The sequence below is a fragment of the Dermochelys coriacea genome, chromosome 11 (assembly GCF_009764565.3).
Source record: "Dermochelys coriacea isolate rDerCor1 chromosome 11, rDerCor1.pri.v4, whole genome shotgun sequence".
In the NCBI taxonomy this organism is placed as follows: domain Eukaryota; kingdom Metazoa; phylum Chordata; order Testudines; family Dermochelyidae; genus Dermochelys; species Dermochelys coriacea.
The window spans coordinates 28,261,786-28,276,079 of NC_050078.2; the positions used below are offsets into that span (position 1 = coordinate 28,261,786).

Here is a 14,294-nt window from a genome sequence, read left to right on the forward strand (position 1 = left end):
TCTTACATGCAACTATGTGGGAGGACTACTCTAGGAGCAGAGGTACTAGTTAAAGCTGAAGAAAAATGATTATCCCCTTGAAATAATGTGATGTAAACTTTTAATTGAAACTTTTTCAGTTTTATCCAGCTTTGAGTACTAGTCCACATGACTAAATTTATCCAAATCTGGCCCTTCTGTTTTTTACACGTAGAATTTAAGAGTATGTAAGATCAACCAGTATCAAAACTCCTACATCAGTTCCGGGCCATAAGGGTGGGTGAATGGCAAATTGGAATCAAATCCACAGCGACTGCACTAAATTAGAATTTTTATTGGTTATAGTGGATTTGAATAACTGCGTATTTATACTGATGAGCTATTTTAGGAGTCCAAATATGCTATTTACTATTGCCCTGTACTATTTCATTCTAATATTGTATCTCAGACAATATTGATTTGAATTTTATATAAAGCAGAAGGGAAAGTTTAAGGTCACTGTCTTTAATGGATTTATTTTTTACCTTAGCCCCACAGACACCTACGGATTGGTCTAAGAAGAAAAAGGAACCTCTTGGAAAGCTGGCCTCCCTCTTTAAACTTCTAGTGAAGTTGATAAACTCTTTCCATATGCTCAGTTCCAAAGATACCCAGTCAGAAACATTGATCTCGGTTGGCACTTCAGTTATTGCTATTCTTCACAACATCATCAGCCACATTTCTTTGCCTTCGATGATCAGAACTATGTTTGCAACGCTGTCAAAACCACTTGCAATGTTTTATGAAAGTACTAAGTGAGTATTTCAGAAATTATGGGATGACTTCTAGATAAATATACATTGTAATATTGGTGAAACTTTTTCCTTAAACAGATTCCAGTAGGAATATACGATATCTTAAGTAACCCACTTTAAAACTGTATAGCAGAACTATAAAGAAAAACAAAAAGATGTCTTGCTTTTAATTTATTCAGTATACAGTTGCATGGGTGAAGTACTATTAAGATGTACTCAGAACAGTCTTTTCGTATATGGGCAGAAAATGGATGAGTTTGTCACAAGAATAAGGAAACCAAGTTTATAGTTGCATATGTTTTGAACTTAGGTAAAAGTCTAGAATATTTAAGTTGTGGGAAATTTTATATAAAGGTTTTGAAATATTTGTGCAATGCTCTGTATTCCATTGTATTTTTCCAAAGACTTTACTTTAAAAATGGCTATTTTTGGAGGTGAAAACTATTTTTGTTTAATTTTCACCATGTAAAGTGGTTACAGTTAAGCCTATTGGATACCGTATTAAACTCCGGGTGCTGCTGCAGCTATGTATGGAAAATCTCTCTGAAGTTAGTTAAGGAAGTTTGCTTGCAGAGTCAGTGTAGCTCAGACCAAGAGGAGCAGAAGGAAGGTAGCAGAAATTACTCCATTAGAAAACAATTAGTTATGGATCTGTAAACTACTCTGTCGGGATTATTAGAACTAATTTTTAATTGTCATGCTCATTAGCTTAAAAAGTTTGTTTATGGCCATTATGGGGGAATCAAGAAGGGTTGTAAATTGTTAAATGGAGCCCTTAAAATAATATGCAACTTCATATGTTGGTGTGAGACCTTGAAGATGACTATTGCATCTTTTCTAGTGTCATATATCAACGTTATTGGAAATGTTTGCTGAGAACAGAAAGGATTAAGAAATATTTCATTAACACTTTATCCATTCTATGTTCTTTCTTTCATAGGCTTGCTGATGTATCTAGAGTGTACAGTAGTCTCAGCAACAAGGTAAATTTTAGCAGAAAAAGTCTGTGAAAGAACAAATACTGTATGGCATTTAAATCCTGAGACTTTTGTGCTCTAAAAACAAAATTGTATTTGTATTAAGGTAAGCTAGTAAGCATTTCGCTTAAAGGTATACTACGAACTTGAACTGAAAACTGGCTAGGGTAAAGTACAAATCTGTGTTGAATTAAATATTATGGGCTCCTTCATATATAGAGCTTTAGTATTTCTGTGGAACTGAGTCCAGACCTATTCTTATGCCATATTCTTGTCATATCCACATAAACTGCCACTATATAAATCTTGTTTATTTCACTATTTAAATGTTTAGAATATGTAATTGATTCAAAAATTATTTACACCTTTCTTTTTTTTTCCAGTTAGAAAAACTTTTGGGAGAGATTATTGTATGTTTACAATCCCACTATACTGGATTTTATGATAGTGACCTATTAGAGCAGCTCTCTCCATTGCTGTGCATAATCTTTCTGCATAAGAGTAAACAAATACGCAACCAAAGTGCTCAGTTCTGGAATGCAACATTCGCTAAAGCTACAGTGTTAACGTACCCTGAAGAATTAAAGTAAGATGCTCTCTTGTATACTTGTTGTTTGATTTTGCTACATCATCAGAGTATTTATAAATCAAGCCAAGATAACATAAGCTTTTTTAATTTGTGATTGGATATAAACATGAAAAATCATAAATTCTTATAAGAAGTTAAGTATGGAAAACTGTTTCTAAACTCAAGATTTAACCTTGGTCAAGAACATAGTGATAAAAAATAAACAAACCACTAATTGTGTTTAAGTCATGAAAGTATCCCTAGTTTAGGAGTGAAATTATGGAATGAGAATTTAAATGTGAAGTTTTATTTTAGGAATTTTGGAAGGAAAAGACGTTCATGAGTTATTGGGATGGTTTGGAAGTTCTCACAAATGAGTTCTTTGCTCGTAGAAAGCTTCAGATCTAAAAGATACTTTTTCTTGAATGAGTATCTGTAAATGTACAGAATCCATGAGCTTCATTCTGCTTCACTGTATGTGAGCTGTTATAAGTAGTAGTGAACTTAACGATCTTATGCACTTTTTCCATAAATCTTTTTTTTTTTTTCCCCTTAAACAGATCCATATTAAGCCAAGCCAAAAAGAAAATTCTGCTTTTACTACCTGGTTTTGAAAATGTTGAGTTAGTGGAAGAATCTAGTGGTCCATTTTCTGATGCTGTAAGTATTTATTATGTTACTTCTTATGAGTGGTTTACTCTCTACAATTCTGAAATTGTGCTGGAGATAGTAACAATGTCCTATGGAGTTACAGTAATCAAGATTTTACTATAATGATTTGAGATTGATTGGTGTTCGAATTAATATCCTGAATTAGAATAACCAGAGGCTGAAGGGCCTAGGCTGAGATGGCATTTGGTAAATAATAACTAGGATTTTACCTGAACTATTGGCCTGTTCTTATGCAGCATATTTGCAAAAATCTTTACATTTTAGAAGAAACTACAGGGGTAGGTAAGTAAACATATTTTTTGAAGTCATGAGTGAAATTGAATCTTATGCAAAGTTTCATTAAGTTATCTACTTTATCTATTTACACTAAACACAATTTTTATTTCTCTTTAAACAGACAGAAAATTCCCAGTGGGATGCAAAGATCAGTGGAATAGAAGTAAAATCAGGTGGAAAAAGGGATTCCTTGCTGGCACAGGCCAATGGTCTGAAAGACAAGACTACCACTGCTCATGTAACAACAGCAAAGGTAAGATGCATACAGATGGATGTAATAAAATTAAACATTACTTCATGCTGATTTTCTTCCACAAGAGACTATTGGCTATGCTGGTTTTGTATCTCAAGTCCATCAGTCTGAAGCAAGCCAGCCTAATAGCAGTTAGCTGTTACTTTTTCCGTATTCAGATTTTCTACTATTTTTGGAGTTTTCTTTTTTGTTATTGCTATGGAAACTTAAGGCAGGGTAGGTTTTTAAAGGGTGGAAGTTTAATCAATAGAGGCTCCGTAAAGAATAGGGAGAGCAGCCAGCAGGATGCTGAACATTAAGATCTGATTAGTTTTTTTGGCTGTGTATCATGGCAAAGTATTTTGTGTGTGTGTGTGTGTGTGTGTGTGTGTGTGTGTGTGTGTGTATCCTGGTGTAGGTGTACATGCACCTCATGCATCTGAGATTGGATTGCTTTGACTAGCTCTGTCCATCAGGGCAATGCATGTACCCTGTGCCTCCTTGTGCTCCTGTGAGGTTATGAATGGTGGCGCAGCCAGGACCTTCCCCAGTTCCCTCTTACTGCCTGGGAAGCAGGATGGAACCTGGTTGGAGTCCAACCCACTACTTTGACCTTCAGGCTCATCTTTTAGACTAGTTTTGTGAAGAAATTCTTCTTTGCCCTCCTTATCTTCATTAATACTTTAATGTGGACAGTCCTAAAAAACTACCCCAGAAGGATACCCCCGTGCAGCTGGCTGAGGGTGAGGTGCCTCATGCCAAGCCCTAGGGGCAGACTCTAAACCTTCAGGATATAAGCACTAACTGATTTTCAGTGGACTTACTCTCCTGGTTAACGGACAGAGCGAATGCCGTTTCTCTCTGGGGTTGAGGCACCTCCACTTAAGTATTCAGTGTGCAAATCCTTCTCATCGATGATTTGCAAAGTGAGGGCAGCGTGGCTGAGGCCGCACGCACGCACACAATTTCAGACCTGGAAGAGATCTCCAAAAAAAAAAAAAAAAGCTAACAGTTCATCCTCAGTCAGTGCTCCTCTGAGCAGACACCCCATCCGAGGACCTAGCAGCAAAAGAAGGCAGGGAAGAAAACTTCTTTGAAATAGAAACTGGTTACATTGGTGCTCATCACCTCAACACCAAAGACTTCAGTATTAGCCAATGCTACTCCCAACACCGGTGCCAGCAGCTGCTTTGACACCAGTACTGGCAGACTTGGCACTTGCCTCTCTGGTACTGACAACATCATCATTGGCATCAGCACCACAATACAGTGGCGAGGCCAAAGGAAGGGTGAGTGGAGACCAGACATACATTTCTCCATAGAGAAAAGACACATCAGACCTCCAAGGAAGTGGCCCTAAGTAAGCTGGCACTGCCAGCATCTGCACTGACAAAGGCATATGTGCCAACCGCTGCAGCTATTATAGGACCAAAGTACATCTTAGAGAGCTGTTGAGATTCCCTCCAAATAACATTGTTGGTACTGATGTGGCAGCAGCTGCCAGAATGGGGACATGACACTACACTACAGCATTGTAATTCAAAGTACATCTTTGTTGCCAGATTACTACTTCATATCAGCAACAAACAGTGATGCTCTGTTACCTTCTGAGAGTGACCCTAGAGCTGGTACTCTCTCTGAGCACTGCTTCAAAAAAGACATGAGTGGCATTGGGCCAACCTGCTGCAACCAGGTCAGTACCCATATGCCATGCCAACCTATCCGTACTGGGGATCATCATTTCAGGTGTCCTGCCACAGGTCCAGGAAGAGATCAGGCTCTTTGGCAGCACTGTTACCTTGGCCACCAACACTGGCACCAGTTGTCAGCGCCCAAGAATTAGGAGCAATGGAGAAACAGCAGCATCCCCAGTCCCCACCAAAGGAGTTATTATAGTCACCTGATGAAGTGGTCACACTAGCCCCTACCCCAGTGGTCAACTTTAAAGCATTTCATGATGCTCATATCACAGACCTGGATATCCAAACAATGGCCATTCAAGAGAAGTAACACAAACTTAGACATCTTAACCCCATCAGCCCTGGGAAAAATTACTATTCCCATAAAGGAGGGCACATGGGAGCTAGCAAAGTGCTCTGACACACTCTGGCTACCATCTAACCTGTGTCTAAAGAGGTGGAGAAGCTTTGTCAGGTGCCGCCGGAAAACTTGGAAGCCTTTTAATCCCAGCAGATCCAGGGCCACTGGTGGTAGTTGAAGTGCAGGACAAGTTGAAATTGACAAAAGGCATGCCCGAGGATAACTCCCAAAAAACTAGCTCTGTTTGGGCTCAAAGCCTACTCATCCACCTCACTGCAGTTCTGTGTGGCAAGCTACCAGGCATGGTTCATCAGATGTAATTTCCTGATATGGGAGAGAGTGACTCCCTTCCTGGCAAAAATGCCACAGGGCACTAAGGAGGAATTAAAGGAGATTATAAGGGAAGACTAAACAACTGCCAGAACAGCCTTGCAGGTAGTCATGGACTCCTCCGACATGGCTGTGGCTGTCCTGGCAGTTAGCATCCAGAATACTGAGGGAGGTTCAGGGTCATGAGACAGCTTCCATTCAAGAGATTAAAGCTCTTCACCAAAAGAACAATGAAAGACACCTTGAAGGACTCGACGGCCACTGTGAGGTCACTGAGGATTTGTACATCAACCCTCTACAGGAAGCTCTTCAAATACCAGTCTCAAAAGAAACAGCTGGTTCACCCATACTTTCAGAGCAGACAGCCAGTTTACCCATTATGGAAAGGATCATGATACTCAAGTGGACACACACAGTATCAAAGTTTATCGAGAGGCTTTTACACTCTTACCTGCTAGTCAGAGAACCTACTTCAACTTGGCACTTCAATATAATCTTCCTGAGGCTCGTGGATCCTCTGTTTTGAGCCTCTCTCAGAATGCTCACTTCACCACCTCATTCTGAAGTAAATCTTCTTAGTGGTTATCACTTCAACCAGGAGGAGTGAGCGAGCTTCAAGCACTTAGGGCTGAACCCCACTTCATGACATTTGATTGGGACAAGACAGTTCTGAGGCTTCACCCGAAGATAATTCATAAAGTGGTCTCAGATTTTTTTCTAAACCAGTCAGTCAGCCTCAAAACCTCATTCTATGTAAAAGAAAAGAAACCACACACTCTAGACCTATCCAGGACTCTACTTTATGGAAAGGAACAAACCATTCATACTGAAATCCCATCTGTTTATAGCTATAGCCCGATGTTCTAAAGATCAGGCCATCCCTTCACGGAGAGTATCAAAATGGATGATAAAATGTATTTCACTGTGTTACTACCTGATTGATGTACCTCTCCCACTGAACATCCAGGCTCACTCCACAGCATCACAAGATGAATCCTCTGCCTGCTTCAGGAATATGCCAATATTAAGTCTGTAAGTTAGCAACGTGGAGTAACCCACTGACCTTTGTCAAACGCTATGCCGTGCACATAGCTGACAGGTCAGATGCAAAGTTAGAGAGAACAATATTAAAATCTCTATTCAACTGATGCAGCTGGAGCTCCTAATTCCCACCATTCTAGGGCATATTGCATGCCGGCCATCTGCACTATAATCCATACAGACACATGCTCCAAAAAAAAAAAATGGTTACTTCTCTTACAGTAACTGTGCTGCTTCAGGTTGCCATGCATGTAGATCCCATGACCTAGTCTCCATCCCCTCCTTTTAGAGTTGTTAGCTTATATGGGCTTTTAATTGTAAGGGACTTGGAGGAGGGTCATGGACACTCCATTTTTTTTTGTACCCTCATATAGTAGCACGAAAAGGCTTAGGATACATACATGTCCCCGATACAGCTATTTACAAAAATAAACAAAAGTAAATAATTAAAATCTCATCTCTCATGCGTGAGGTGCACATGTGACTACAGAAGGATCAGTACTGAATGCAACATCTCTAAGAACCACAGTTACTATAGGTTAGTATTCTGTTTTGGGATGGTGTACCAGGAGTACAGAAGTATCATTAATAGTATTTCCTTTATCTTGTTTTTAAACCAATTTTTTCCTTTCCATAGCTGAAACTAGAATTTTCATCTTCAAAGACAAAACCAAGCCGGATACTTCTGGAAGAGGAGAAATCTGTTGATTTTGTGGTTATTCCTTTGGAAACAAAAGCGAGACTATTGACAGAACACCAAAAAGAAGTTCTTAGGACAAAGAGGTTCGTAATCCGTAGCACTGACAAGAGTGGTTGTATTATGAATTGATCAGGACAAACTTTAAATTTAATTTGTTTAATGTACTCCATCTCAAACTTCAATAGGATATTAATTATGCATCTTGTGCTATTACATGCAAGCTCCAGAGCTTGAAGTTAACATAAAAAGATCTTTTGACTAAAGACATCAGAGTTGTTTGGGAGAAACAGTATCTTAAAGAGACAGGACCAATCTCTGATTTATACTTCATTCACTGAAAGTGTTTTAGGTCCCAGAGTAGCAGCCGTGTTAGTCTGTATTCGCAAAAAGAAAAGGAGTACTTGTCGCACCTCTGACCATAATTGTCTAGTTTCACCTGCATGACGCATGCTGTAGAACTTTACCCAATGATTCTTGTTCGCTTTCAGACTAACATTAGTAATATGGCATTTTTCAGTAATTGAAATAAGGAAATTCTTTAGCTGGCAGTATGATCAGAAGACAGGAATCAAAAGATCAAAAAAACCTTTATACCCATATCAAGCACTGATTGCTGAAACACACTTCCACTGCAAGAGGTGTCTCATTCCACATCACAGAATGATTTAGAAGTGTAAATAATCTTGTGAGGACTTGGCAGTTCAGTCTTTGTAGGGTTTCCTTGATGAGCATTTTCAGCGTTGGAACTGTGTGTTGTTTAAATTACATGTTGTTTCTCACTAGAAGTTCTAAGAGAAAGCTACACCTACCTGAAATGATATTTTTTGGTTCCAGAATTGATATTCCTGCTATGTACAATAATCTGGATGCATCCCAAGATACTGCCTTATTTTCTCAATATTCTCAGTGCCAGGAAGATTCTTTGTAAGTATGATATACGAGCTGGGCTTATGCTGATAAGATATTTTCTAAGTTCTGTTGCAACAGCTCTAATTTGGGTGATCTTGTTTTTAGATTAAAAACATCTTTAATAGGAGAGCCGAAAGAAGATCTTAAAAAGAAACCTCAGGTATTTTCACCATGTTTCGTAATATTGGAGATGCTAGAATTACAGCTACCTTAATGATGCTTTATAATAGGCTTGGAAGGATTAGATTTTTATCAGTAATTGGTGGTGGTATTTGATTTCAGTGTACACACACTAGCCAACAAAATATTTCCATCGATAATCAAAATTTATAAATAGACAAGGTAGAAAGTTGCTGCTTGAGAACTTATTAGAATTTAAGGATATTTACTTCGTATATTTTGGCATGTGATTGACAGTTTGCATTTTAACAGTTATAAAGCTCTAATTTTTTAAATGTGTCTACTTTCATTAAATAGTTGTCTGATCTCCCCCCATAATTTTTCCCAACTCTAAAAATTTAGATAAATAAAAATAAGATTAAAAACAGACATTGATATGCATTGAAATTATTTAAAAAAAAACTAAATTCTGTCACGCTTATTTATAAACTGTTTGAGGAATAATTCTAATATGGAGTGAACTGCTCTGATCACAGACCAAAATTGATATGTGGTGGAGAGGGTAAGTTTGATAAGTCTAAAACAAAGAGCACCTCTAAATTTCTTAGAGGACTTGAGTTTCCATTTTATAGAATATCTGGTAAGGCTGTCTTGTGTGGGTCCAGGAATAAAAACTAAAGGAGAAAGACGTGCTAGTAAGTTCAGAGTTTTGAGAACATTTGCTAATCTTGTTTGTTCTTGCAATGTAATTTAATTTAGATTTTCTTTTTTATTGAATTTCCTCAATGTCTTAGATTAACTTCAGCCACAGAAATTGTATGATTGTCTAAAGCATACTGATAGTCTTATGTCTAGTGTGTTTTTTTTAAATTGCCTTTATTAATTCAAATTACCTCATTTGAGATGAATTCCAAATACAACAGAGAACCATAACATGTTTGCTTGTGACTTAGAGTAGAAAGTCCTCAGATTTGGCATGATAGGAAAAGAACATATGTAAGAATGTATACACTGTTGACTGTTTGAACATAATCATACTAAACTTGTGAGTCCCTGCTTGATTAACTAAACTCAATCATATAATTACATGATTCAGCAGTTAAGTATTCAAGTAACTATAAGTAGTGTTGTTATCCCTGTAACTACCAGATACAGCAAGAAGAGTCTCCAAAACTATCCACCTGTATATACTAGTTGACAAATCAGAAAATTGATACAAGACGCTTTCAGTAACTTACTAAAAATATTATAGAATTGTTCTGAGAAATTCTTCAGTGCTTGAATTTCAGTTAGTCCCACAGTTGAAGCTGATCGCCATATTTGGGGTCGGGAAGGAATTTTCCTCCAGGGCAGATTGGAAGAGGCCCTGGAGGTTTTTCGCCTTCCTCTGTAGCATGGGGCACGGGTAACTTGCTGGAGGATTCTCTGCTCCTTGAAGTCTTTTTAAACCACTATTTGAGGACTTCAGTAGCTCAGACATAGGTGAGAGGTTTTTCGCAGGAGTGGGTGGGTTGAGATTCTGTGGCCTGCGTTGTGCAGGATGTCGGACTCGATGATCAAAATGGTCCCTTCTGACTTTAGTATCTATGAATCTATGAACTTCTTTCACATGCCCATTTTATTTTTTCCAAGAATTTATTTTTGATGACTTCCATATCACATTGTCCTTCACTGGTTATTTTAAAATGTAAGTGTTTTATCATCTGCTTGTGAATTTGGACCTGAAACTTCATTAGGATACAAAAAAATCTTGGAAACTGTCTAGCCTTTTAGACATCATTTAGTCTGCATAGTTTTTCAAAGTAGCTTTTAGGTAGTAAGGTAATTCTTGAAGCTAATATATTTTCACTTATGACAGTAATTTTTATAATAAATTATGTAATCTGTAAGAAAGATCCTCTCTTAGGCTTTTTTTGCCGTATAAACTTCGACTCTGGATGAAATTGTACAGGCTGAACAGGCTACACAGTTAATACTGAACGTTTAAATAGATGTAGAATTCAGGACACATGAAAATTGATGTAATATAGCATGTGTTCAGATTATGCACACCTGTTACACTTCCTTTTCCTGCTCCTTACTTAACTCTTTAAGGCCAGTGTTCTGTCTCTTTAGGACTCTTTTGAAAGCATTACTTAGTCAGACTCCATGGCAGTTGTATTGTATCCAGAATCCTAAATGTAGATGTTAGTAACAACTCCTAATTGCGTTCAGAAAGTACTGTACAGTATGATTAGAAAATATTTATATTAATGTAAAGAAAAACAATATATGAAGCATTAGTTAATAACTTTGAAATAAAACCCAGTAGATATAAGTTTACTGCTATTCTTTGTCTACAGACTTTCACAAGGTCTTTCTACTGCTCCCCTTTCTTTGGACTAAACAAATAAAATAAATATTGCCATAAAGCATGTCAGTTACACTGGAACAGTTACACAGTTAAACTGTGGCTAACAAAGGAAAATTCATAGTGTTTTGAGTGGGTGGATGGTTTCAAAATCATTGTCATTATTTAGGCAGAGCAGTTATTTTACTTTATTTCAAATCCAAATGGGATTGCATTTTTTGTGGGTTTATGCTAAAAGTAGCAAAATTACAATGTCACTTAATTTGTCCTTGCAGGATGAGAGGACAAAGAGCAATGTGCACAATAGTACACATGAAATCACTGGGAACTGCAAGTCAAGTGAACCTCTTGAGAATTCTGTGAATATTGAAGACAAATCCATCACTCATGTTCCAGAAATTTCAGATTTAAATTGTGAGGAGGATTTAAAAAAAAATATAACTGAAATGGTTGCAAAGGAGTCTTTAGTAGAAGAGGATTCAAAAAAACATGCAACTGAAACAGTTGCAAAGGAACCTTCAGTTGGAAATGAAAACACTTCAAATATCAGCAGCAGTTCATCTTCTGTTGATGTTATTTCTGGAACACCGCAACCTGCAAGCCGAAGACAGTCCTTTATTACTTTGGAAAAGTTTGATAGTTCAGAGAACAGACCCTTTAGCCCTTCTGCATTGAATAGACTATCAGGAGCATCTGGGACTGCTACTGTCCTAGATAAACAGGAAAGCATAGATGCAGCAAAGACTCCCTCCAAAATAGAAAAACCTAAAGAGGATAATAAAAGTTTTTCAAAATCTGAATTTGAAGGAACAGTTACTGGGTTAAAAAGGTTGAGTCGCAGGCAAATTAAAACACAGCATGGAGAAATTAGGCAATCTGAGGAGTTAACAGAATTAGAACTGGAGAAAAGTATACAGGAGTCTGTTGGTTCCACCCATTTGGAAAATAAATCTGGCACACCTACTCAAACGGAAGAGACAAAATGCATTCTAAATACTCAAACACAGGCTCCCAATTCTGCAGTGATAGAGAGTACAACAATAGAGCATAAACAAATTGTGGATGGTGTAGAAGAGGAAGAAAAATGTAAAGGATCCAATTTGGATTCTAAAGAAAATACACCTCCAGTGGTTGTTATATCAACTGATCAGATATCTAATGATGACAATCAAGTTCCACAGATGTCTCCTAATCAGAAAACACTAAGACGTTCTTCAAGACGACGGTCAGAAATTGCAGAAAATACAGCGGACAGTCAAGATAAAGAAAACAGTCACCAAAAAAAGGACAAACGTAAAGATGATGAAAAGTCTTTCCAGAAGAGGGTGCCACAAATTAAAGAGGATGCATCCCAAAAGCAGAAATCTGTTTCTGAAAAAGCTGTAGATGCAAAAGAAAATGCAAGTAAAAAAGAGTGCAGCTTTCATGAGAAGACTGCTGCAGAAGGCATTGGCCCAAAGGAGTCACCCACTTCAAGGGGTCTTGAAGAGGAAATGAACAAAAATGCCAAGAAATCTGAAAGTGATAACTTGAAATCTGAAATAGATGATGTTCAAGATTCTGGTTCGGATATAACAAGTCAGAAAAGGACCAGGGGGCGCACCCGGTATCAAACAAGAAGAGCTTCACAAGGATTGCTTTCTAGTATAGAAAATTCTGAGTCTGATAGCTCTGAGACAAGAGAAGAAAGTACCAAGAGGAAAAGATCTGGAAAGTGGAAAAATAAAAGCGATCCTCTTCAAAGCAAAGTGAAAGAAGAAAAAGAGAGCCAAAATCAGGCGCTCTCGTCACAAGAAATAGTAACTGAAATTAGGAATCTGTCTGAAGTAAAAAATAAAGGTGAATCAAGTTCTGAAGTCGACAAAGATACTGTATTGATATCTCAGGCATGTGAAGTGAAAAACAAAATTTGTACAGCTGTTAACGAATCTACAGGAATTATAGATCTGGCAAAGACTTCAGTTGATGGGCAGAACACAAATGTAGAACAAAATAAAACAAACATATTGGGAGAACCCGTCATGAACCCATGCATATCTGAACCAGTTTTGAAAACGAGACAGGCAAAAAAATCGCTTGATAAGCAAAGAAGTGTAGAAAGCTGTAGTGCAATCATTCTGTCTGAATTTGCAGCAGTAGCTACTACTTCAGACTCTGTTCTTTCCTCTGAAAAACCTCTGCAGATACTTGAGTGCCAGCACAAAAGAAGCAAGAGGATGAGAAGATCAAAGAGCTACAATTGCTGTGGTGAAAACTCTCAACAGCAAGAAAAGTCATTCACTGAATTAAAAAATGCAGATAACCATTCACAAAGTGAGCATAACACATGTATTCAGATAACTATGACTGCATTAGAAACTTCTTCTAATGATTCTCATTTTGAAGAAAGGCTGTCTGTGGAACCTTGTGCAATGAGTACACCATTGCTTCCCATTAAGAAATCTAGGTTTGTTAAGGATTCAGAAAGAGGAATAAAATCTGAGAATGCTTTGGAAGAAAATGCTATTCCAGTAGAGGAAGATCTAGAGAAACTGTTGTATATCAAAAGTAAAACTTGTGACCCTGTCATTCAGGAGCAAGAGCCAGAGCCCACCAATGTAGTTGACAGTATTGAACAGTGTTTAACTGACACTGTTTCAAAAGAGTCCATAGAAAGTTGTCTTCCTTTGGAGAATGGCACAGAACCAGAAGCTACAGAAAAGGAGGAAATGAGTCAAAATGGGAAAATGGAGGAGATATCTGATGCAGAAACTGTTAACAAACCTGACCAAACAAAGGTAAATGAGCCAAAACATGATCAGAATGAAGCAGAAAAGACTGAGAACACTCCTATAAAAGCATACGTCCCTCAAGATGGTGAGATGAAGGAGGAAGGTTTAATATTCACTGAAACTGCAGTGGCAGCTACAGTGCCTGAAAATGTAGCTTCAGATCAGGAGGGTGCAGAAGAAAGTGACAATGTGGATTCTCCTCAGAAATTGAAGGAGCTTGATTCTGTAGCTTTGGTTAAGGTTAATGAAAGCCCCAATGAAGTGCAGACACGCTGCATTTGGTCTCCTTCTGCTTCTCCATCCACCAGTATTTTAAAGAGGGGAATAAAAAGACATCAAGAGGATGATTCCCCATCACCTGCTAACAAGGTATTGTGATGTAATTTAGTCTTCGGTACTACTGAGCACTTGTAAGCATACATAGTGTACTGAGTACACTGGATATCATATATGCCATTACCACGTGATCATGTAGAAGTGCTAATGATGACCTGCAAAGATTTTTTTTTTTTTTTTTAATTAGGCTGTGCCCCTT

At 37.8% G+C, this 14,294-nt stretch overlaps 1 protein-coding gene across 4 annotated transcripts in view; it reads left to right on the plus strand.

Moving 5' to 3' along the window:
- The window catches only part of RIF1 (replication timing regulatory factor 1), a 56,071-nt gene that overhangs the window by 35,040 nt on the left and 6,737 nt on the right, over nucleotides 1–14,294 (plus strand). For all 4 annotated transcript variants that reach the window (XM_038422667.2, XM_038422668.2, XM_038422671.2 and 1 more), the window contains exons 21-29: nucleotides 509–773; nucleotides 1,714–1,756; nucleotides 2,134–2,336; nucleotides 2,879–2,978; nucleotides 3,388–3,519; nucleotides 7,547–7,692; nucleotides 8,444–8,533; nucleotides 8,624–8,678; nucleotides 11,264–14,128. In XM_038422667.2, the coding sequence (XP_038278595.1) occupies nucleotides 509–773; nucleotides 1,714–1,756; nucleotides 2,134–2,336; nucleotides 2,879–2,978; nucleotides 3,388–3,519; nucleotides 7,547–7,692; nucleotides 8,444–8,533; nucleotides 8,624–8,678; nucleotides 11,264–14,128 (3,899 nt within the window). The remainder of the gene's footprint in view (nucleotides 1–508; nucleotides 774–1,713; nucleotides 1,757–2,133; nucleotides 2,337–2,878; nucleotides 2,979–3,387; nucleotides 3,520–7,546; nucleotides 7,693–8,443; nucleotides 8,534–8,623; nucleotides 8,679–11,263; nucleotides 14,129–14,294) is intronic.